General features: G+C 35.6%; 2 protein-coding genes and 1 long non-coding RNA gene across 5 annotated transcripts in view; all 3 read left to right on the top strand.

Moving 5' to 3' along the window:
* Window positions 1-23,687, top strand: part of LOC128628699 (carcinoembryonic antigen-related cell adhesion molecule 5) — a 79,533-nt gene that overhangs the window by 43,086 nt on the left and 12,760 nt on the right. The window lies entirely within an intron of this gene.
* On the top strand, window positions 878-7,663 carry LOC128633015 (uncharacterized). Of its 3 annotated transcripts, none has more exons than XM_053681497.1 (11): window positions 878-1,156; window positions 2,424-2,672; window positions 2,773-2,880; window positions 3,005-3,058; window positions 3,150-3,191; window positions 3,297-3,362; window positions 4,307-4,384; window positions 4,633-4,692; window positions 5,903-5,980; window positions 6,230-6,289; window positions 6,983-7,663. In XM_053681497.1, the coding sequence occupies exons 2-11, from the start codon at window positions 2,576-2,578 to the stop codon at window positions 6,988-6,990; spliced, it is 651 nt and encodes a 216-aa protein (XP_053537472.1). In that variant the 5' UTR covers window positions 878-1,156; window positions 2,424-2,575; the 3' UTR covers window positions 6,991-7,663. The 3 variants fall into 3 exon arrangements, with proteins under 3 accessions (XP_053537472.1, XP_053537471.1, XP_053537473.1); XM_053681496.1 differs by having other exon boundaries at window positions 879-1,156; window positions 3,294-3,362; XM_053681498.1 differs by lacking the exon at window positions 3,297-3,362 and having other exon boundaries at window positions 879-1,156.
* On the top strand, window positions 18,259-20,062 carry LOC128633024 (uncharacterized). The gene is made up of 3 exons (XR_008396712.1): window positions 18,259-18,551; window positions 19,108-19,150; window positions 19,246-20,062. It is a non-coding gene; the product is annotated as an uncharacterized LOC128633024 (long non-coding RNA).

Below are 23,687 nucleotides of genomic sequence, written 5' to 3' on the forward strand. Positions count from 1 at the left end.
ACTGACAGGAAACTCAGTGATTCTCTCCTGTACACTGAAGTCGCAGTCTAATGGATGGAGGTTTTACTGGATCAAACCCACACAGAGCACTGAGACTGAGACTGAGACTAAAACACAGTACTACTTCATCAGATCAGTTAGTGTCTCTGATGGAGGTCAGTACTGGTGCAGAGCTGGAAGAGGAAACCCAGTCTACTACACAGACTACAGTGATGCACTCTGGGTAAATGTTACTGGTGAGTATGTGACTGCACTGGACAGAACATGTTAACAGTAGAGCTGGTAGTAACACTCAGTAAGTTATATTTACACAGCTACGTACAGAGAACAGATCGCTTTTCCCAGTATCATGCTCGAGTGTGAAAGAGTGAAGAGGAGGAGGTTTAGACTTTTATACTGAACCACTGAGCGTAAAAAAAAAAACCCTGCAGAGTGAGATTAGAAAGTGAGTGTGTGTGAGGAGTTATGAATTGATAATGGCTGTGTGTGTGTGTGTGTGTGTGTGTGTGTGTGTGTGTGTGTGTGTGTGTGTGTGTGTGTGTGTACGTGTGTGTCTTTACTTATAAGAAAGAAAAGTAGTTTTTGTGATTTCATTCTTCAAACAGAAAGCTCCTTCTTTTGGAAAGAAATGCATGTCTGATTGTTTGTGATTTAAGATGCAGCGCAGCACATCATACAGAAAACTTCTCTTTACTCAGCTAATTATTGTCATTGCTAGCATCCTTTATGCTCTAAGCATAGTTTAATCCATTACCTTCCCTATTTCACACTGCAAAACTTTTTTTTTCATATCTTTTCATTTTCTTTTATTATTTTTCAACAAAAAATATTAATATAATATTAAACATATAAATACACATAAATATATTAATATTAATATAATTAACAGGTGAATCTCCTTCAGTGTCTCTGATCATCAATCCCAGCAGAACTCAACACTTTACTGCTGACTCTCTCTCACTGAGCTGTGAGGACCAGAGTGACTCTACTGGATGGACAGTGAGAGGATACACACACAGTGAGACACTGTTTGAGTGTTCATCAGTTTCAGGATCTACATGTAACATCAGCCCCCTCTCTACATCACACACTGGAGTTTACTGGTGTCAGTCTGAATCTGGAAGACGCAGTAATCCTGTCAACATCACAGTGCACAGTGAGTCTTCAATGTTCTCATCAGTAATAGATTAATATACATACCTGGACCTAACATTTACAAAAAAATCAATTCTAAAGTGTTGTAAAGAAATGAACTGATATTCTCTCTGCATCAGTCTGCCTTGGTTAACATAACTGCATAGTTCTACAGTTACATAATCTTAATACATGATGAAAACTTTAATGTATAAACTACGCTCATAGTTAGTTCTTAAGTTACTTCCATGTTCTTTAAGATTGATGATGCTACTTGTGTTGCAGGCAGGATAGCACTATTAGCTACAAAATTTAAACACGTTCTATATATCTAACTGGTTTAATGTGAATTTTACTATTCATAATATTCAATCTATAACTTAACTCCAGTTAATTTATGAATTCGGCATGAGCTTTGAGTGACTTATAATTGTAATAAATAAATAAATAAATAAATAAATAAATAAAATAAGCACTGAACCACAAGTATAGTAAATAAAAAGTTACATGGATTTGCCAACCATATAACAGGTGATTCCCTACAATGCAGTTTTTTGTAGATTTCTAGGCCTATTGATCTGTTTGTCACGTAAGCTCTTTCTTGTAGCTACCATAATTATGACCAAAATTTATGATCCATACCAAGTCCCAGGGAAAATATATACAGATCTGGAGTCAGAACAGACATTTCCACATCTACCATTCACAGACATTTACATATATATCTAACACACGGTCCATCTCTGTACACGGGCAAGAGTCCGAGGGCTTTAGAGTACAGAAACCTAGCAGTATGAAGTAAACTGCAGTATCACTTTATCTAGCTTTATAAATAGAAATAAATGAATGTGGTGACATTATTTGTGAGCTAAAGCTAGCCAGTGAACTGTGTATCCTAGGTAGATATGTAGATCTGGCCAGAAGATATTTATTATTCATAAAACCAAAGAGTAAAGCAACAAACAACATCAATGAACATAAAACCTCTGCACAGCTGTCTCAGACAACTGCTCAGATATTTTATTTAGCTTAGCACGTATTGCTACAGCCAACAACTTACCTGATTTAAAGTGTTCATTACAGACAATGGAGTGTTTTGGAATGGAGTAAAATAAAATATAAATTTTTCATGCTATTGTCACGTCTTCCACAATCTTTTGGTCATAAATATGTCAGTGTGGTCATACAGTAGTGCCACATGAATCAGCTAGATAGAGGTCTGAATGTTAGAAATTTACTTGTATTTTAGACACTATGTGTTTTCAGTGTTGTTTTTCTCTTCTCTACAGATGGTGATGTGATACTGGAGAGTCCTGTCCATCCTGTAACTGAGGGACATCCTCTGACTTTACACTGTTTACATCACAACTCAAAGATCTCAGACTCTGGTGTTGATTTCTATAAAAATGATTCAGTTCTCCAGTCCCAGACTACAGGAGAGATGACCATCAGTACTGTCTCAAAGTCAGATGAAGGTTTCTACCACTGTAAACACCCAAAGAGTGGAGAGTCACCGAAAAGCTGGATTTCAGTCAGAAGTGAGGAAACAATGTCTTCTTACTTGAGTTAGAGTTGTAATAAGATAACATTTCAGTATTCAGTGTTTAAATAAATATATGGGTTATCTTCTTTCTCTAGCTTCAGATTCTGGATCTTCTGGTGTAATTATAGGACTGAGTTTGGCCTTCTTGTTTGTCATCTTAATGATTGTACTGATCCTGCTGCTGCACTTCAAGAAGAAAAAAGGTTTGATGATCAGCTTTTTATGTCCATAGAATAAGGAGGAAAAATTAATTTCATGTTTCACCAAATATACTTATGTGTAAGAGCAATGTTTTAACCTGTATCACTGCTTTACTCTGTTGAGAAGGTGTAGAATATCAGACTCCTTCTACTGTAAATCAGGACACCAATCAGCCTGCAGGTCCGTCTGCAGTAACAATAAACACACCAGATTTTGTTTTTGACATTAGTTAACCTTTTCCTCTAAAGTCGTTATTGTTTCTGTTTAAAAGATGGTGATAACATCTACGAAAATGCTGATATCAGGACCACAGGTAAAGTATATCTAAATTTTTGCTCCTAAATGTGAGATAGATTTGGCAACATAACATTGCAAGAGCTTCTGTTTCTGTAATGACAATTTTATTCTCTTCTAGAAGATTCTGCAGCTGGAAAAAGCAGTATGATCCACTCACAGGATGTCCACAGAAACAAGACACAAAATGGTAAGATACTGCATGAAACTAATGTCAGATCTTTTTAATTGCCTTTAGTGTTTGATGAGAATGTAAAATAACTTCTGAATCATTTTCCTCAATAAATAAATGACCAAGTATAATATTTATGTCTCATTTGTTTAATGGGGTTCTCTTTATCTATCTCTTATTTAGGACTTTTGTGAAAATCTGATGATATTTATGCAGAAATACATATATATATATAAAAAAAATCTAAAGCTTTCACAAACTTTCAATCAACACAGTATATAAACACTTATACTTTCAAAACAACAATGTCTTCCCCTTGCTCAAGGGCCCAACAGTGGCAGCTTGGCAGTGCTTGAGTTTGAACTCATGATCTTCTGAAAAGTAGCCGAGTGAACCACTGAGCTACCACTGCACTAATTGGTTATACATAGTTTATTAATGAGCAGAGCATTTGAAGATGAAAAGTAGAATAAACAATTAATGTATTGCCTCACAATCACACTAAATCAACTGGAAGCAGATTTAGTTCATGTGTGTGCGTGTGTGTGTGTGTGTGTGTGTGTGTGTGTGTGTGTGTGTGTGTGTGTGTGTTTTAAAAAAAGAAAATACAGTAACTAGTTTAGCAATATTAAATAATCCAGTACCACCAGCATTAGGATTACTGCAAGATACAATCTACTGGAATAGAAACCAGAGGTTATGCTTTGCTCAAATGTTTATTAACAAGCCTGCAAAGTTCTGGGAAAAATCTTATAAATAGATAGATTAAAGATTAACATCGAGTGCATCATAGTGAATCATAGAGGTAGTGCCATGGAGAACACCTGTGTGGTAGCTGGTGGAATTAGATTTTAATTTTATTTTATTTGTTATATAGCATCATGTATTCTAGAGTTTGCTTAGTGATTCTGATACAAACATAAAGAATGGTAAAATAAATCTGTGTTTATAATCTTTTATAGATGCTCTTGCTGGACTGAGTGATGTGACTTATGCTGATATTGAACTGAAAAACCAAAAGAAACCAAAGAGAAAACAAGGTGGGACTAAATTCTTTCAATTTATGTATGACCACTGTTTTAGATTTTATTTTACCCTTACACCCTTTAATTATTTGCCAGTTATTCATCTTAAAGCATCGTATTCAATAACTGCTACGAATCATTCAGTAACTAAAATGAAAATAACAGAAGGTAATAGAGTGTAATGTAGTTATGGAAGTTTAAGGGGTTAATAGAATGTGTGTTTTATCTTAGCAAATGCTAAATCAGTGATTGTTTCCCATTAGGAAAGAGCAGTGAGGGAGCTGACACTGTTTATTCAGAACTGAAGCAGAACACAGATAAAGGTAAGATGAGTTTAAAGCGTATACACAATCTCTCCAGATAACAGTATTGCTTCAGCAAACAAGATATTTCTATTACATTTACACGCTTAAAATAACTCTAATAACTCTTAATGCTCTTGTAGAGATTTACAAATGTGCAAACAGATGAAGGCACAGCAGTAGAAATCACCCAGAGAATATGCAAGGATTAATAGCCTGGAAGTCAGAACTGGGACATAATTAAGACATTATTTGACAGTATTTCAATCTTTTCACTATTATCACCATTTTTGTATCACTCAAATCAAAGACTATAGTTATGAATGGACATTGTAACAGGGGTTAAGCAGCAGGTTGCAGCTATATATTTAACCGTGGTGATTTTCCATTCACTGTACATTTTAGCTGCATCTCCATAAATCCATTTAGGGAATAGTGTTCTGTTCATTTTACAACTTCACTTGGCCTCAATATCGCCCCTGTATTTTTCCTTCACAATAAATGCGTTTTAATAAAATTTTATAAAGGGCATTGTTGATGAGGCCATGGACAGTTTCGGGATGAGCTGATTATCAGCTAGACTATAGAACAGAAAACTTCATCTGACATCTTTCAAAATTTGTACCAAAGATTCACTTTGTTGATAAATTCGACAGTTCTGTAGTAAAGCAATATCTTCTACTGTAACCTGTTCTAACAGACCCTCTGGGTGATCTTTGTAGTTTTTCTGGTATGTGGCTCATTTTAATGTCTAAACTAGCTCATTAATTAGCTAGCTAGCTGCTTTATAGCATTAGCAAAATGAAACACCTTGAAGGGGGGATGATGAACAGTCTAGCTAAATTAGCTCACTAGTGAGATGTCGTAATAATGAAGTTTAGATATTAAAATTGCCAAGTGACGTCAGATTTAAATTATTAATTATTAATACTATTATTATATTATTACATTTAGGTGGCTAGGTTAACCAGTCACTCCTCATATAGTGTGTGTGTGTGTGTGTGTGTGTGTGTGTGTGTGTGTGTGTGTATTTTTATATATATATATATATATATATATATATATATATACATTTGATTGTGTTATATTCAGAATCTGGGACAGTTGGACAGGTAACTGTAATTGGTTCAGGACTGTGTTGTAGCGTGTGATTTGTAGAAGTTTTCTACAGGATTGTGACACAAACATGAAGAGTGAGAAAACAAAGCTGTGTCTGTTGTCTGTTTTATAGATGCTGCTGCTGGACCAAGTGATGTGACTTATGCTAATATTGAACTGAAAAACCAAAAGAAACCAAAGAGAAAACAAGGTGGGACTGAATTCTTTCCATTTATGTATGGCCACTGTTTTAGATTTTATTTTACCCTTACACCCTTTAATTATTTGTCAGTTATTCAACCTAAAGCATCGTATTCAGTAACTGCTATGAATCATTCAGTAACTAAAATGAAAATAACAGAAGGTAATAGAGTGTAATGTAGTTATGGAAGTTTAAGGGGTTAATAGAATGGTATGTTTTATCTTAGCGAATGCTAAATCAGTGATTGTTTCCCATTAGGAAAGAGCAGTGAGGGAGCTGACACTGTTTATTCAGAACTGAAGCAGAACACAGATAAAGGTAAGATGAGCTTAAAGCGTATACACAATCTCTCCAGATAACAGTATTGCTTCAGCAAACAGATATTTTTACACTGCTTTTACTACATTTACTCTACATTAAGTAATATGGCAGATGTTTTTGTAGAGATTTTGAAATGTGCAAACAGATGAAGGCACAGCAATACGAATCACACAGAGAATAGGCAAGGATTAATAGCCTGGAAGTCAGAACTGGGACATAAGTACCATAAAGACATGGATTTAAGAAATTACTTGGTAGTATTTCAATAATTCGATGACTGTATTTGGCTGGGCATCATAACAGGGGTTTCAAAATGAAGCAAAAAAGTCCTGTGAGGCCCTCTAGTGGCTGGTTGCAGTGCAATTTAGACCAGTTCTATATTTCTTTAACTTTCAGTTTAATTCTGGTCTAAAAAACTATTTTAGTTTTAAACACATAATCAAAATTGATTTACTGGGCTGGATTACAACCTTGCACTTGAATGTAGTTGGTAATTGATGGGGCAATTATCAACGTATGCACATGAGTACAAAGAAAATCAGTGTTAATGAAAAAAATTGGCAGGAATTTTTACTTCAGTTTGGCCTTCAGAAATATTTACACATAACTATAGTAAATGTTTGATAAATGGCACCCAATAATAGTTATATCATTAATAACTAAATGATATAAAATGTCATTTGTGCGTAGGTCCATAAAGAAAGTCTAGAGTCTCCAATCAAGAATTGTTGAAACAGCTGAAGAACATATTTACATATTTATAGACATATTTTAGGGGGCACATTGTAGTGTCTGGAAAGCTTGTTTTTTGCTTAATACAGAACTAAGCATTGTACCAACTCCTGATATGAATGTTAAAGGAGGAACAGGGAGCAATTTTAAAATTATATTTCCTATCGTTCACAGTGGGTCAGAATTGGCTTTATCCAGGTTAAATTAAGCTTCCAGTTTTCAGTCACTGGATCAGTATAATTTATAAGCTGGCAGTGTGGATTACTAAGTGTTCACTCGTATATTGTAATACTGATCTTAATGACAAATAAAACATGAATAAAAAGTATATATTGTTTCACAGTAAAAACGATTTTTCTTACATATTTCTGTCAACATTTAATTTCTTACTGTATGTGAATTATTTTATTGAAGTTAAGATTCATTCATGTTTTTTGTTTATTTACTTATTTATGCTATTTACCTATTAGTGGAATAATCAGATATTTTGTCTTCACTGCTTTAAACAGTCAATGATGCAGTACTGTCTTCGAGTGAGCGGCTCATGGTCTTTTGGCTCATAGACTGATATTTTGTCTAATTTTATACCTTTAATCTTTTTTAATTTAGTGCCTCTATAATATGTAAAATCATATATATATATATATATATATATATATATATATATATATATATATATATATATATATATATATATATATATTAAATCATTATATAATACTATATATATTTCATCCTAAAAAATGTAAAGTAATAGATGTAAACATTTTGTGTAAGATAATGCACTTTCTTTTGTTTTTCTCTGGTTTATTGATTTCATCCAGCAGGATGTGTTAAATTTTACAGGAACAAAAGAAATATAAGTCTGTATACATGCTGTGTGAAGAGCTTTGAATAAAAATTACTTTTAGCAAAATCGTATTATGGAATTTGTATGATTGTGTTTTGCATCTTTCATTATTCTGTTCTCATTTATTATTATTATTATTATTATTATTATTATTATTATTATTATTATTATTATTACTACTACTACTACTACTATTAAGTATTATATTCCAAACTATATATTTAGTATATATTAGTGGTGAATATTATAATATTTTGTCTGACCTCCATGATTTTTAAGAACACCAACTCTTCTGGACATGGAATGAACAAGTTGGTGACATACTGCCACGTCTATCTTTCTCCATTCTTGGAGAATGAGCTCTTTCAGAGCCTGGATGCTGGACAGAGAATGATGCTTGACCTGTCTTTTCAGAGCTCCTCATAGGTGTTCTACTGGGATGAGGTCTGGTGACAAACTTGGCCACTGAATCACTTTCACCCTGTTGTTCCTCAGAAATGCAGCAGTGGCCTTGGATGTATGTTTTGGGTCATTATCATGTTGAAAGAGTGCACGGTGACCCAGAGTGCAGAGAGATGGTAGCATCTTCTCTTTCAGTATTTTGCAGTATATCTGTGAATTCATGATGCCACCAATGAAGTGCAATTCCCTGACACCTGCAGCACTGATACAACCCCACTGAAGAACACTGTCACTGCCATGCATTACTGTGGGTACCATGCATTTTTCATTGCACTCTTCCCCCTTGTGACACCATACAGTTTGGATGCCATCAGTTCCAAAAAGATTTACCTTTGTCTCATCAGACTAAAGTACGGAGTCCCAATATTCTTCACCTTTGTCAACATGGGCCCTAGCAAATGCTAAATGGGCTTTTGTATGCATGGGCTTTAGCAGTGGCTTCCTTTGTGGATGACACCCTTGCATGCCACTCCTGTGCAGCATACGTCGTATCGTTTCACATGAAACAGTCACCCCAGTTTGGCTTTCTACAGCTTTAGCTAACTGTGATGAACTTGCATGGTGATTTGCCTCAACTCTTCTTAGGACAAAATGCTCATCTGGAGGTGTTAATTTCCATGGACGGCCTGGACGTCTCAGAATGCTTGCTACAAGTCCATATTTTTTTTAAAATCTTTGAATAACTTTCACTACTGTATTCCAACTAATTAGCAATGCTTTAGTAATTTTATTGTAGCCCTGACCTTTTTGTGTAAAGAAATTACTCCAGACTTGTGACATTTCTCTTTCATGTGGTGCCATAATTATCAGGCTTGAACGGGAGGAGATTTTATAGGTTAAATACCACCCTTAATTGTCAGTTATCTTGCAGCCACCTGTGTAATGATTGATTTGACTTGTCTGTTATTTCATTGGGGTGTACTTATTTTCGCACCATTTTCTTAAATCACTTTGTTAAAAAAAATTCTGTTTTGTTTGTTTGTACTGACAAACTTCATTTACAACCAATAAACCAGAGCTGCTGGAATATTTTATTGTATAGAGTCCCATAGAAAGTATTAATTACAAAGAGAGTCAGATGATATTCTGACACATCTGTTGGGGTGTACTTATTTATACAGAGCACTGTATGTGTGTATGAGGATAAAGCAGTAGCACAGTCCCAAGTGTACACCCGAGGAAAAGGCTACCAACTGTGTGTGTGTGTGTGTGTGTGTGTGTGTGTGTGTGTGTGTGTGTGTGTGTGTGTGTGTGTGTGTGTGTGTGTGTGTGTGTGTGTGTGTGTGTGTGTGTGTGTGTGCATGGTATTATGTAGCTGTGTTGTCCTGGCCGGTGGCAGAGTGCTCTGTCACACTGAGGTTTAATCAGTGCTGGTTGGCTGTATGTAAAATGTCTGTTCACTTTAAATGAAGGTCTGGAAGTCAAAAGGTCTGTTTTGTATCAAGTGGACATTTTACACAATGGGGCAAAAAGAGACAGTGAAAAGTGATAAATAATAATAATGATAATGAACATTCTCAAAGTTTTATTTTACCTTCAGCTTCTAATGTTCCCATTACAAATATTGCAATACCCAATATCCATGTTTTCAAAAGCCAATCAGAAATTCGGGTAAGCTTTGAAATGTTTGAAATGCAGAAAGCACAGAGATGGCCAAAGTTTTTGGGACGATCTCTGGAGCCAGTGAAACACTGTACTCTCACATAAATACAATACCCAATCAGAAAAGCAGGAGTTTGTGCTGCTGTGCTTTTGTTTATGATTTACTCTTGTTTTGTGCCTGCTTTTTTATTATTATTATTATTATTATTATTATTATTATTATTATTATTATTATTATTATTATTGATCTGCTTACTGTGATGTTGCCTTCCTGTATGTTGACCTCTGCTTGGAATTATGAAAAATATTATCCTTTAACAAAGGACACCCTGAGTTTAGTCTCTTGTGTCCTGTTTCATTAGAAACAGACAGATAACACACACAGACAGCAACATTCCATCAGTCTGTGACTGAAACAATATATTTGCTCCCTAAGAGAAGTGTAAAAATTCATATGTCCCATTCAAGGCATTTTTCTATCAGCTCTAAAAGTAAAACTGATGATCTGCTCAAACCTTCAGCTAAAAATAAAAAACATAACAGCACACCAAGAGTTTCCTGACTGCTTACAGTATGCTGATCAGTTGCTGTTATTCGTGTCAGCAAAATGAAGACATAAAGACTTTTTAGCCTCATTTACAGAAACAACATCATCTCTCTCTCTCTCTCTCTCTCTCTCTCTCTCTCTCTCTCTCTCTCTCTGAAGTCTGATTGGTGTTTAAGAACACAGGAAGTGTCGGGGCTTTAACACAGACACTTCTCATTCCATCAGTCATCAGTGTGACAGGATGGAGCTCCGTCCACTCTGTGTGTTTCTCTGTGAGTAAATGTTCTCTGTGTGTCTTCATTACAGTGATTGGTAGTGAATTAAGCTTTGAATGAATGGCTGAGAGTCCTGTAATCAGGTTCTGTGTGATTATTTGATTAGTCTGTAGTTAAGGTTTGACACTGAATTTAGCGTGAACTGTGCATTCTGCTTTGTTGTGGTGTGTTTACATTCGACCCAATTTATTTTAGGAGTAAAATATTAAATATTCATTAAACAAACACTGTTTTTAGCAATTGCATCCTGGTGTCTCTCACGTGTGTAGAACATTAAAGCTGCTGTTATGCATTGGCAGTCAGTATTTGTTTAATATGTTACCTTTTAAATTTGTTTGGAGATAGTTTTTGTACTCTATCATCTGTAAAGTGGAGAAAGTTGCTCGTGTAGATATAGTATAAAATGCTGCAGGGCTTAGCATTTAGCAGGAGACTGTGCAAAGCAGACAGAAAATTATGTGACAGTTTCTAAATGAGAGACATTTATATTAATAGAGACATGGCACTGTGTTCAACAACAGAACAGAACAGAAGCTGCTTTGAATAAATCTATTTGTGGATTTAATATCATTATAACATATAGAGTGTGAAATTAATATAGTATAAGTTTTTTGGCAACATGACAACATTTTTTGCCTCTACATTTCTTGTAAATTTAAGTGTGAAGAAAAAAAAAACAGAAACTTGTAAAGTTGAACAACTGTTTATAGCAGCTATAACACAAGTAATAACAAGAACTAACTTGGGGTTTCCCTTCAGTCTCCTCGTCAGGAGGTGAAATATCTGGTGATTGACTTGGCCTGTATGAAACCTTCCACTTTCCCCCTGATAAAGTCCTTTGTTGAGTTGGTGTGTTTTAGATCATTGTGTGAGCAGTGTGTTTTAGATCATTGTCTTGCTCATGATAACGTTCTTCCTGAATAATTTGGATGTATTTCTTTGTAGATTGGAAGACAAAATGTTCCTGTAAACTTCCTGTAATTCATTTTGCTTCTACCATCATGAGTTCCATCATCAATAAAGATTAGTGAGCCTGTTCCAGAAGGAGCCATGAAAGCCCAAGCCATGACACTACCTCCACCATGTTTCACAGATGAGCATGTTTTGGATCATGAGCAGGTCCTTTCTTTCTCCACACTTCAGCCTTTCCATCAGTTTGGTAGAGGTTAATCTTGGTTCAAGAAATTTTGTGGCCCATCCCTGTATTTCTTTGCGAATTCCAATGTGGCTTTTTGATTCTTAATGTTCACGAGTGGTTTGCATCTTGTGGTATGGCTGCTATATTTCTGTCTTTGAAGTCTTCATCGAACAGTGGTTGTGATACATTCACCCCTGACCTACGGAGGTTGTTGGTGATGTCCCTGACTGTTGTATGAAGTCAGCATTTGAGTCAGCATTTTTATTTATATGATAGAACATTTTCTGTGAACACTGGAAACTATCCTTCTTTTAAGTTTAGGTTATCCTAAAACATGGTCTCCCTCTGGTTTCTATTCTGGGTCCTATTCTGTTTTTGCTATACATGCATGCTGTTGCTCTATCTGCCATCATCATGGCATTTCTTATCACAGGCATGCAGATGATACACAGTTATATCTTTCTTTTTGGGAACGATCAGTCTCTAAAGTCCCTTATGCACTGTTTAGAAGATGTTACAAATTGGCTGACTGACAGAGACACGCTGGGGCTCTGTCAGAGTGACCATCTGGTTTTTGGTCACCTCCCAGACTAAGGTCCTTCTCCCCTTATTGCTCAGTTTGGCCGGGCGGCCAGCTCTAGGAAGAGTCCTGCTTTCTTAAAGTAAATGAAAGAAAGTTGGAGATTATTATATTTGGTCTACCAAAACACACAGAGAAGATAACCAGTATTCTTGCTCTTTTAGCAATAGCTGAGAAAGTGAGAAATATTGGTGTCATAATTGACTCAACCCTTAGCTTTGATAAACAGATCAATTCTGTTGTTAAAGGCAGTTTTCTTCAGCTTAGGATGATTTCAAAGCTAAAACCTTTTCTTAGTTTTTAAAAATGTAGAGATAATTATGCATGATTTTATTACATCTAGATTGGACTACTGCAACTCACTCTATGCATGTCTCTGTCAGTGGAAACTGTCCTGCCTACAACTTGTGCAGAAATCTGCAGACAAATCTGGCAACAACAAAAAAAGGGAAGCATATTTCTCCTGTGTTATCATCTCTTCACTGGCTGCCTTTTCAGTTCAGGACTGATTTTAAGATTTTATTATTTGTTTTGAAAGCAGTACATAACTTGGCTCTACATTATATTACATATCTCCAAATGCCCCTCAGTCTAAGCAAAAGTCAAAGGGCATTCTCTGTACTTGCTCCTAAATTATGGAATAATTTCCCACTTTATATTCGCTTGGCCCCATCAGTGGAGATTTTTAAGTCTAAGCTGAAAACACATCTTTATTCATTGGCATTTGAATCAGGGGAACTCTGAGTACTTGAGATATTTGTTCTGATATTGATCACACTTTGTATATGCAGTTCTTGTTGGAGTTTGTATTGCTGTTGATGTGTGTGTGTGTGTGTGTGTGTGTGTGTGTGTGTGTGTGTGTGTGTGTGTGTGTGTGTGTGTGTGTGTGTTTGTGTTTGTCATTTTACTGTTTTTCAATTTCCTGGTTGTGAAGCACTTTGGTCAACTCTGTTGTTTTCATATGTGCTTTATAAATCAGTTGACTTGAGTTGTTTTTTGGGTTTCTCACAATATTTCTATCAGCTGTTGTTGTTTTTTTTTCCCTTCTCTGACCCATTTGGTGTCTGTTGTTCAGTACACCAGGGGTTCTTTGTTTTCTATTCAATTTCATTTGTTCTATTGGCTATGCCCAATGTTTGTGCAATGCCTCTGGTTGATTTTCCCTCTTTTCTCAGCGTCAAAATGGCTTGCATTTCTCCCATAGGCAGCTCTCTGATCTTCATGATGGCCTATCCTTTTTAACAACAAATGCAGTCTTCACAGGTGAAATTGAAGGCTAAAACCATAGTAAATGTTCAGAGCTACAGGATTTATTGTTTAAAAAATCAGCCAAACAAGACACAACTGAGAAACAAGAAACACCTGTCAGTCACGTGTTCCAATATTTTTTTGCTTGCCTACAAATTAGGTGGTCTGATACAAAATGTGCTGTGTTCTGTGTTGTTTTATAAATACCAGGAAATAAAAGCTGAAATTTTGAACACTCTTCTTATATTCCTCTTTTGATCTCAAACCCAAATATCTTCAGTCTACAGCAAAAACAATTGAATTGGCCTTGCTGTTCCAATAGTTTGAGAGGGGAATGTAGTTCATTAATAAACTGAAACTTTGTAATTGGTGGTAAATGACTGTGGTATAAAAGGATTCAAACACTCCAGAACAGGAAGTAATTGGAAAATCATCTACTTTGGGATGGTAAGAGTAAACCTGCTTCTCACTGGGCCACATCACACCACCCTGTTGTTCATTAATTTCCTATAACAGCACACCCCCAAGTGTTTTATCTTTTAATTAACTTGTCATTTCTGTTTCCCTCTGAACCTTTAGTGCTGGCTGGACTCATCCACTGTACACAAACAGGTGATTTATGTACATTTCATTTATTGGAGTTTTTATTAGATTTTTTATTTGCTTTAATATGCATGTAAAAGGCACTCTGCTCATTTTATAGATGACTGAGTCAAGTGGTTGAAATTTGTAAACAAACCCTCCACCAAGAATGTCTTTCATCTTTTCTCTTCATGCTTTCTACCTCTGTCAAACTCTGTAATTAAAACAAAAATGCTCAGAAACATCAACATGCTCGAGTGGAGACCTGCCTGAGTGTCAATGAGTGAAGAGGACGAGGGTCGAACTTTTATACTGAACCACTGAGTGTAAAGCCCGGTTCACACTGCACAGACAGACACCTGTGTGTTAACTCTGTCAGCAGTGGTGGCTCAACGATTAAGTCTCTGGGTTATTGATCAGAAGGTTTGGGGTTTAAGTCCCAGCACTGCAAAGCTGCTACTGTTGGGTCCTTGAACAAGCCCTTTAAGCCTTTCTGCTACAGGGGTTCCGTATCATGGTTGACCCTGCTAGCTGACCCCAACCTCCTAACAAGCTGGTGAAAAAATTATTTCCCTGTGTTGAAATGTATATGTGACAAATTATGAGTTTGCCAGTTGTTTAAAGTCTGAGCATTCTGGAATGATTTTCCAACAAACTCTGACGTAATCTGAACTGGGCACGAACCATTGCCATGACGATACAGGAAGTGTCCCTGCAAACACCATAGAAACAAAAGCCTGCGTGCTAGGTGCACATACTTCTAAATAAACTGTTTCCATGAATTTGTTCTTGCATGTGAGAGTTAGTTGCTTAAATTTTTAAAAAATTGAACAAAAAAGTTGGATTTATCATAAAACTTGCCTCAGGTGTTATCACTGTTTGCAGGACTACCAGACTGATAAAGTATAAAACTGGCTATCTAACGGGAGACTAGGCTAGTTTGGTGTCATTAGCCAAGCTAAGCTAGCTAAGCTAACTAAGCTATCAGTGTATGGGTTTAGCTGCTACAGTGCCATGCAAAATATGTTATCTGTCCTTATGCTCTGCTCATATCATGTTCATGTAACTTGGAACTCATATAGACATTTACACACCTTGTTTTCCTGCTCAGCATCAGAGGATGTATTGGTGTAAATCAGTTTTTCCCCCTCACACTGACTGTGAGCTAGTGTTTGGCAGAATTGAGAGCTGTCAGCCAATAAGACATGGGTATTTCCACATATTTTGGTTTTGCCCTCGTTCACTGGAGATAAAATCCAACACTCCCTTCACTGAAGATACAAAATTACAACACTGAAGTCTTTTTTTTTTATTGACATTCAGTTACGTAGTGACAAACTGCTCCAAGTGGAGAATTATTGGGGGCTAAAGAAAAAGTCTCTGGGTTAACAGCAGTCCTGGACAAACAGAGCAAAATTTTGAAAGCTTTGCACATTCTCTGTCTGCTCTTCTTTGTACAAATGTGAATAAGCACCCTGTCTCTCACATCACAACCACGTCTTCACCCACAATCTCTTTCATTGCACTCTTCATCTTTTCAGGTGAAAGAACAACAGGTAAAGACATGAGAAATGGTAAAATTTAGATTTTGGTAAAAGGATCATCCATTTTGAAACCAGTCTGACTGCCCATAAAAAAAGTTTCTTGGTGTATGTTGGGGCAGTGTGAACATGACCGTCATGTTTCCCAACATTCTAAATCCAACGGCCGGCTTTTAAAAGATGGTGATTGTCGGCATCTGTCTGTGCAGTGTGACCCACGCTTAAGAGGCTGTAGAATCTGAAAGAATGAGAGGGATTAATAACAGGGGTGTGTGTGTGTGTGTGTGTGTGTGTGTGTGTGTGTGTGTGTGTGTGTGTGTGTGTGTGTGTGTGTGTGTAGACATGCAGTGATGAGTAAGGATTTGTAAATCAGAATTATTGTATTCTAGCATTCTTTTTTCTTTTTTCTTTTATTAAATAGACCTGTTAAAACTGTGATTAAATTATACTCAGTCAGTTATCTCTAGTATTATTGTGTATCTTTTACCTTTAGTTTCTTGTTCCCTTGCTGTCACTCAGTGTTCCTAAAGATGAATATTCAGGAAAACAGGACAGCAAACACACTGTAACTCAGACATGAATCAGTAGTGAAGAAGATCTAAATGATCAGAACAGTAACTTGATTAATTTTAGGTTTGAGTCAGTTTTCCTAACTGTGATCTACATTTACTTCATTAGTAGTGATTGTTAAAATGACTCAGTCCACCTCTGACAGAACTTAATCATTTACATGTGGCAGATATACTGTATTCCATTTTTAAATCTTACTACTCATTTAAATAATGCTCTCGGGAATTAATTCATACATAAATAAGTCGTGATTTTTTAAATAGGGAGTCCTAAACCTGTGGTGATTATAGAGCCTGGTACACAGGTGTTCAGTGGCGAGAAAATGACTCTCAGGTGTGACATACAGAGAGGAGGAGACACTCAGTGGACATACAGCTGGAAGAAGAATGATTACACAGAGAACCTACACCGCATAACACAGCAGTTCAGCATCAGTTCAGTTACAGACTCTGACAGTGGTAATCTTGCAGCTACATGTGGTCCTAATACAAGTACTTCTGTCTTATCAGAATGAAGTAAAAGGAAGTTAGTTAGCATCCAACGTCTAATGTTCTTTACAAAATCCTCAACTTTATTAAGCTGCTGTCTGTCCTCTGGCTTCACTGAAACATACAACTGTGTATCATCAGCATAACAGTGGAAGCTAATTCCATGTTTACGAATAATTTGCTCTAGAGGTAGCATATAAAAAGTAAAAAGCAGTGGCTTAAAGTAAAACAGAACCTTGTGGAACACCAAATTTAACCTTGGTATGCGTGGAAAAGTCTCCATTTACATCTTTGAACTGATAACGATCAGTCAATTAAGACCTGAGCCAGGAGAGGGCTGTTCCCTTAATGCCAACAACATTTTCTAATCTATCAAGGAGAATAGTATGATCTGTAGTGTCAAAAGCTGCACTAAGGTCGAGTAACACAAGCAACGAGACACAACCCTGATCAGAGGCCAGTAGTAGGTCATTTACTACTTTAACTAACGCTGTCTCTGTGCTATGATGAAGTCTAAATCCTGACTGATACATTTCATGAATGTTGTTCCTATACAAGTATGAGCATAGTTGCTGTGCTACAACCTTTTCTAAGATCTTGGAGATGAAGGGGAGATTTGATATAGGTCTATAGCTGGACAGTTGAGAGGGGTCAAGGTCAGGTTTTTTAATCAGGGGTTTAATAATTGCTAATTTAAGTGATTAAGGTACATAGCCAGTGCTAAGGGAAGAATTGATTAATATTTAAAAGTGATTCACATGAATCACATGAAAATGTATCACATGAAAATGAATCTCATGAAAATGAATCACATGTAAATGAATCATACGTAAATGAATCACATGAAAATGTATCACCTGAATATGAATCTCATGAAAATGAATCACATGTAAATGAACCATATGAAAATGAATAAATAAATTAGACAAAAAAAAGTGGTTCAATTACTCCAGGACAAATCTGTTTAAAGGAACATGTAGGTACAGGATCTAGTATGCAAGTTGATGAATTTGCTGAAGAGATTAATGAAGCTAGTTTGGTCTCTCTAAGAAGAGTAAATTATTCATAAAACCCATGAGTAAAACAACAAACAACAGCATTAAACATACAACCCTCTGCTCATCAGATAATTAATTTAGCTCATACATAGCTATAGCCAACAACTTACCTGATAGAAAGTGCTTCTTATAGAGAATGGAGTGTTTTGGAATGGAGTAAAATAAAATATTATTTTTGCCTGCTATTGTCACGTCTTCCACAATCTTTTGGTCATAAATATGGCAGTGTGGTCATACAGTAATGCCACATGAATGCCATATCAATGTCTGAATGTGAGAATTATACCTGTATTTTAGACACTGTGTGTTTTCAGTGTTGTCTTTCTCTTTCCTACAGATGGTGATGTGATCCTGGAGAGTCCTGTCCATCCTGTAACTCAGGGACATCCTCTGACTTTACGCTGTTTACATCACAACTCAAAGATCTCAGACTCTGGTGTTGATTTCTATAAAAACGATTCAATTCTCCAGTCCCAGACTACAGGAAAGATGACCATCAGTACTGTCTCAAAGTCAGATGAAGGTTTCTACCACTGTAAACACCCAGAGAGAGGAGAGTCACCGAAAAGCTGTGTTTCAGTCAGAGGTGAGAAATAATTCGTATATTAATTTAAATAAAACTTTTGCTGTGTTGGAGTCAGTTTTCCATTCTTAAAGCATGTTCGCAATATTTATTATGATTTATTGCTCCTTTACACTTTCTAAGCAACTCTATATTTATTACTGTTTATTTTTTTTATGACTAACCCGTCAGGTGACTGTCATCAACCAGCCTCTCAGCGCATGCGCAACAATATAGCACTGTTCAAAATCCAGCCTGATTTTTATTTATATTTTGCCTTAGATGTTTTTTTTTTTTTTTTATGAATTGTACATTATCAGTAGGAAAGAGCAAATATAACTGTCCTAATGTTCAATTAAATGTGCCAGAGAAACGCCTGTATGTTATTAAATAAAGTAACATATTAAGACATCTGTTCAGACTTAATAGAGGAATATTAGACTCATATATTGGCATGAAGCGTAAATGTATGACCAGTAAATTAATGCTTTATATATGATTAATTATAGTTTATTATTTTGTAAATTATATTATTATTATTTTATTATCCATGGTATTTTTCCCTGCAGTTTCCCTGCAGATGGTGACCATCATTCTGGCAGTGAAATATTACAGAGCTCGAAGTAAGACCTTACAGTGTTCTTCATTAGCCATAAAATTAAACCCTAACATTTAATAAGAGGCTAATTTGAAGTGTTCATGATTGTGTATTTTACAGCTGACCCCGATGAGAACAACAGACCGTACAGAGTGATAGAAGCTGAAGCGTCTGTCTGAGCCTCAGGTTTTTACATTATTTTTATCATCTAGCTTTTAAATAACAGCAGCTCCCAGAGCAACAGAGAACACATTCGTGTATGTGCTCTGTCAGTAAGTACAGTTTTAGTGATGAGTGGCTGTGATGCTATTTACATTTACATTTATTCATTTAGCAGATGCTTTTATCCAAAGCAACTTACAAATGAGGAAATACAAGCAAAGTGACATATCAAGCAAAGAACAATACAAGTACTGCTACTATACAAGATTGACAACTGAGTTCTAGAGAAGCAAAGTGCACAGAGTAGAGGAGTAAGAGCCAGAGTAAGTTTTATTATTTTTATTTTTTATTTTTTTTTAAATAATGTGGGGTAGGCATTTTAGGGGATAGTTAAATGCTCACAGGAGAGGTGGGTCTTTAGCTGTTTTTTGAAAAATTCTGTGATTTCTGTTTTTCTGGGATTTGGGATGAAAGCGTTAATTCTCATCTTGCATGTCTTTTTTTAATGGAGTGATTTCAATTCCTGATATATTTGTAATACTCATATGCATTTATTTGTTTACTGTTTAAGCTTTACTTTGTATTATTGATGATGTTGTTGTTGTTGTTGTAGCTATACGATTTTTAATTTGTTTAAATTGAATGTTAATTTTAAAATGATTATATTTAATTAATTTAGCATTTACTCAGGGATAAATATGCATTGTGGTTTGATACACTGTAATATTTGTAATTAAATGGAGTAATTCTTATTTTGTAATATTTTATGAAGTAAATACCTGTGCAGATAAGTTTTGGAGTGAAGTCTGCTTTTGTTCTGATATGTTTTAATATAAACAGTAAGTCTGCAAAAAAGAAAAAAAAAAAAAAAAGATTTCAGTTTTTAGTAAATATCCAGTGGGGATTATCTAGCAAAAAATCAGGAAACACTTACACATACTAACTCCCAGTTAGGCGTTAAGGAAAATCCCTTTTACTTTTTATTAAGATTTTACCACTGTGACAATAGCTCAGAAAATCTCTTGATGTGTAGTTCATTTAATGCCTAGTCATCTTTCATAAGGCCTAATGACTTAAAATCATTACTAACAATATTACATCAAAATATTATATCATGAGTCTTTGGATATAATTTCAGAAGTCCTAAAGACCTTACAGAAACATTTAATATTATTCTCACATTCAGCTGTATTTACACACAGTCAACCACGTCACATTAATATACAGATTTTGTAACATTTTTTAAAAATTGTAAAACAAGTTCAATCATCATGACATCATTGGCAGGATGTCAGATCAGCTTAGTTCAGCACTTTTGGTACAGAACTACATTTCCCATGAGCCTTAATGAACAATTCCCACTCTGTTCATCACTGTGCTTTAAAATGGCTGTTGTGTTTTTGCTTTTCTCAGCAGTGTGAGTTAAACAGAAAGAGAGAGGGGGTGATAAACTGTTTTTGCACTGCTGATCACATTTCACATTCTCAGTCTAAAGGCTAAAAGATGCACATGCACGTATTGATGCTACTTAACACTTCTATGGGAGGTCCAGATAACCCAGTTAACCTTGTCCAGTTTAGACCGTGTTTTCTGTGTTTTGCCCGCTGTATTTCAAATAAAGACATTGCTCCTGTGCTTACTTCCTGTATATAGTCCTGTTTCGTTACAGAAATGAGGAAATGCTGTCCTTCACATTCTCAGAAAAGCCAAAATTACAACAGCCACTCATGCATGTTCTCACACTGCTAGTTCATGTGACTTGTGCCATCAGCACTCAATGAGATGAACCAATAATGAAAGATGAACATAATGTTAGATGTCATTTTAGCCTCTACAGCATCTTATTTTAACTTATGTCACATTACTTTCTGCCTCAGAAATGCATTTAAACACAGAGCTCAGAATGGAAATAACTTAAAATGTGTTCATATCATCTACCGGCAGTAAGTAGAATTAATCAGAAACCGAAACCCAGTAACATAAAAGCATCAACTTTAGTTTCCTGTTCCTGTGTAAATCAGTTTTTTTTTTTGTCTTGTGCGTGCTTTTTTACATGGATTATGATTATGATTATGAATATTACTATTATTATTATTATTATTATTATTATTATTATTATTATTATGGATCTGCTTACTGTGATGTTGCCTTCCTGTATGTTGACCTCTGCTTTGAATTATGACAAATATTTTTTGTTGTCCTTTAGCAAAGGACACACTGAGTTTACTCACTTGTGTCCTGTCTCATCAGAAACAGACAGATAACACACACAGACAGCAACATTTAGACCATCAGACTGTGAATGAAACATTATATTTGCTCCCTTGAAGAAATTTAAAACAATCAGCTCTAACAGTTAAACTGATGAACTGCTTAAACCTTGCAAAACAAATAAACATAACAGCACACCAAGAGCTTCCTGACTGTTTACATGCTGATCAGTTGCTGTTATTAATGTAAGCAACATGAAGACATGACATTTTAGCCTCATTTATAGAAACAACTCTCTCTCTCTTTCTCTCTCTCCCTCTCTCTCTCTCTCTTTCTCTGAAGTCTGATTGGTGTTTAAGAACACAGGAAGTGTCGAGGCTTTAACACAGACACTTCTCATTCAGTCAGTCATCTGTGTGTTTCTCTGTGAGTAAATGTTCTCTGTGTGTCTTCATTACAGTGATTGGTATTTGATTAGTCTGTAGTTAAGATTTGATACTGAATTTAGCGTGAACTGTGCATTCTGCTTTGTTGTGGTGTGTTCACATTCAACCCTATTTATTTTATGAGTAAAATATTAAATAGTCATTAAACAAACATTGTTTTCAGCAATTGCATCCTGGTGTCTCTCACGTGTGAAGAACATTAAAGCTGATCATTTTAACTGCTGTTACACATTGGTAGTCCGTATTTGTTTAAGATATTACATTTTATACTTTATTCTAAATTTGTTTGGAGATAGTTTCTGTACTCTATCATCTGTAAAGGGCTTAGCATTTAGCAGGAGACTGTGCCAAGCAGACAGGAAATCAAGTGACAGTTTTTGAGAGACATTTATATTAATAGAGACATGGCACTCTGTTCAACAACAGAACAGATGCTGCTTTGAATAAATCTATTTGTGGATTTAAGATCATTATAGCATATAGAGTGTGAAATCATATACTAACAGGTACAGACTGATTTTTATTAATGGAATTTTTATTTAAATTCAGCTCTGAATGACACATTAGTGCAGGCTGTGAAAGAAAGCAGAGGTTTATATTAAAGTTTCACACCCTTCAGTTTTTGTAACTTCAAGTGTGAAAAAAGCAGACACTGATAAAGGGGAGCAACTGGTTATATCTGCTATAAGTGATACGAATTAACTTGTAAAGTTTAAAAGTACAGCATGTAGTTCATTAATAAAATTATTTATTGCTTTTGTTGGTAAATTGTTGAGATATATTGTAAGAGTAATCAAACATGCCAGAACAGGAAGTAATGGGAAAATAAACTACTTTGGGATGGTAAGAGTAAACCTGCTTCTCACTGGGCCACATCATACCACCCTGTTCTTCATTATTTTCCAATAACAGCACACCCCCAAGTGTTTATCCCTGTTTTAAATTGTCCTTTCTGTTTCCCTCTGAACATTTAGTGATGACTGGACTCATCCACTGTACACAAACAGGTGATTAATGTACATTTCATTTATTCATTTACCTTACACTGTTTTGTTCTTTATCTCTAGCATGTTAACATGGTTTATTTAAATAGTTGTAATATAACTGGGTGTTTTTCAGTGAACAGAGAATTACATTTTACTGGTGTAATACCATTAGTTGTGAAATATCTTACTGAATAGGAACAGAAAATTACTTCAAAAGTCATAAATGCAGTGTTCATTCATGTCATTAAAAATGGTGTTGGGTTTGCCAAAAAGCTCTATTTTGGTTTCATCTGACCATAGAACCTGATCCCATTTGAAGTTCCAGTAGTGTCTGGTAAACTGAAGACGCTTGAGTATGTTTTTGGATGAGAGTAGAGGGGTTTTTTTTTCTTTCTTGAAACCCTTCCAAACAACTTGTGGTGATGTAGGTGACTTCAGATTGTAGTTTTGGAGACTTTCTGACCCCAAGATGCAACTAACTTCTGCAATTCTCCAGCTGAGATCCTTGGAGATTTTTTGGCCACTCGAACCATCCTCTTCACAGTGTGTTGTGACGATGTAGACACACATCCAATTCCAGTTTGATTCATAACATTTCCAGTTGACTGGAACTTCTTAATCATTGCCCTGATGGTGGAAATGGACATTTTCAATGCTTGTTCTATTTTCTTATAGCCATGTCCCATTTTGTGAAGCTCAACAACTTTTTGATACACATCGCAGCTATATTCCTTGGTCTTACCTATTGTTATGAATG

Source organism: Ictalurus punctatus, chromosome 7 (assembly GCF_001660625.3).
Source record: "Ictalurus punctatus breed USDA103 chromosome 7, Coco_2.0, whole genome shotgun sequence".
NCBI classification, from domain to species: domain Eukaryota; kingdom Metazoa; phylum Chordata; class Actinopteri; order Siluriformes; family Ictaluridae; genus Ictalurus; species Ictalurus punctatus.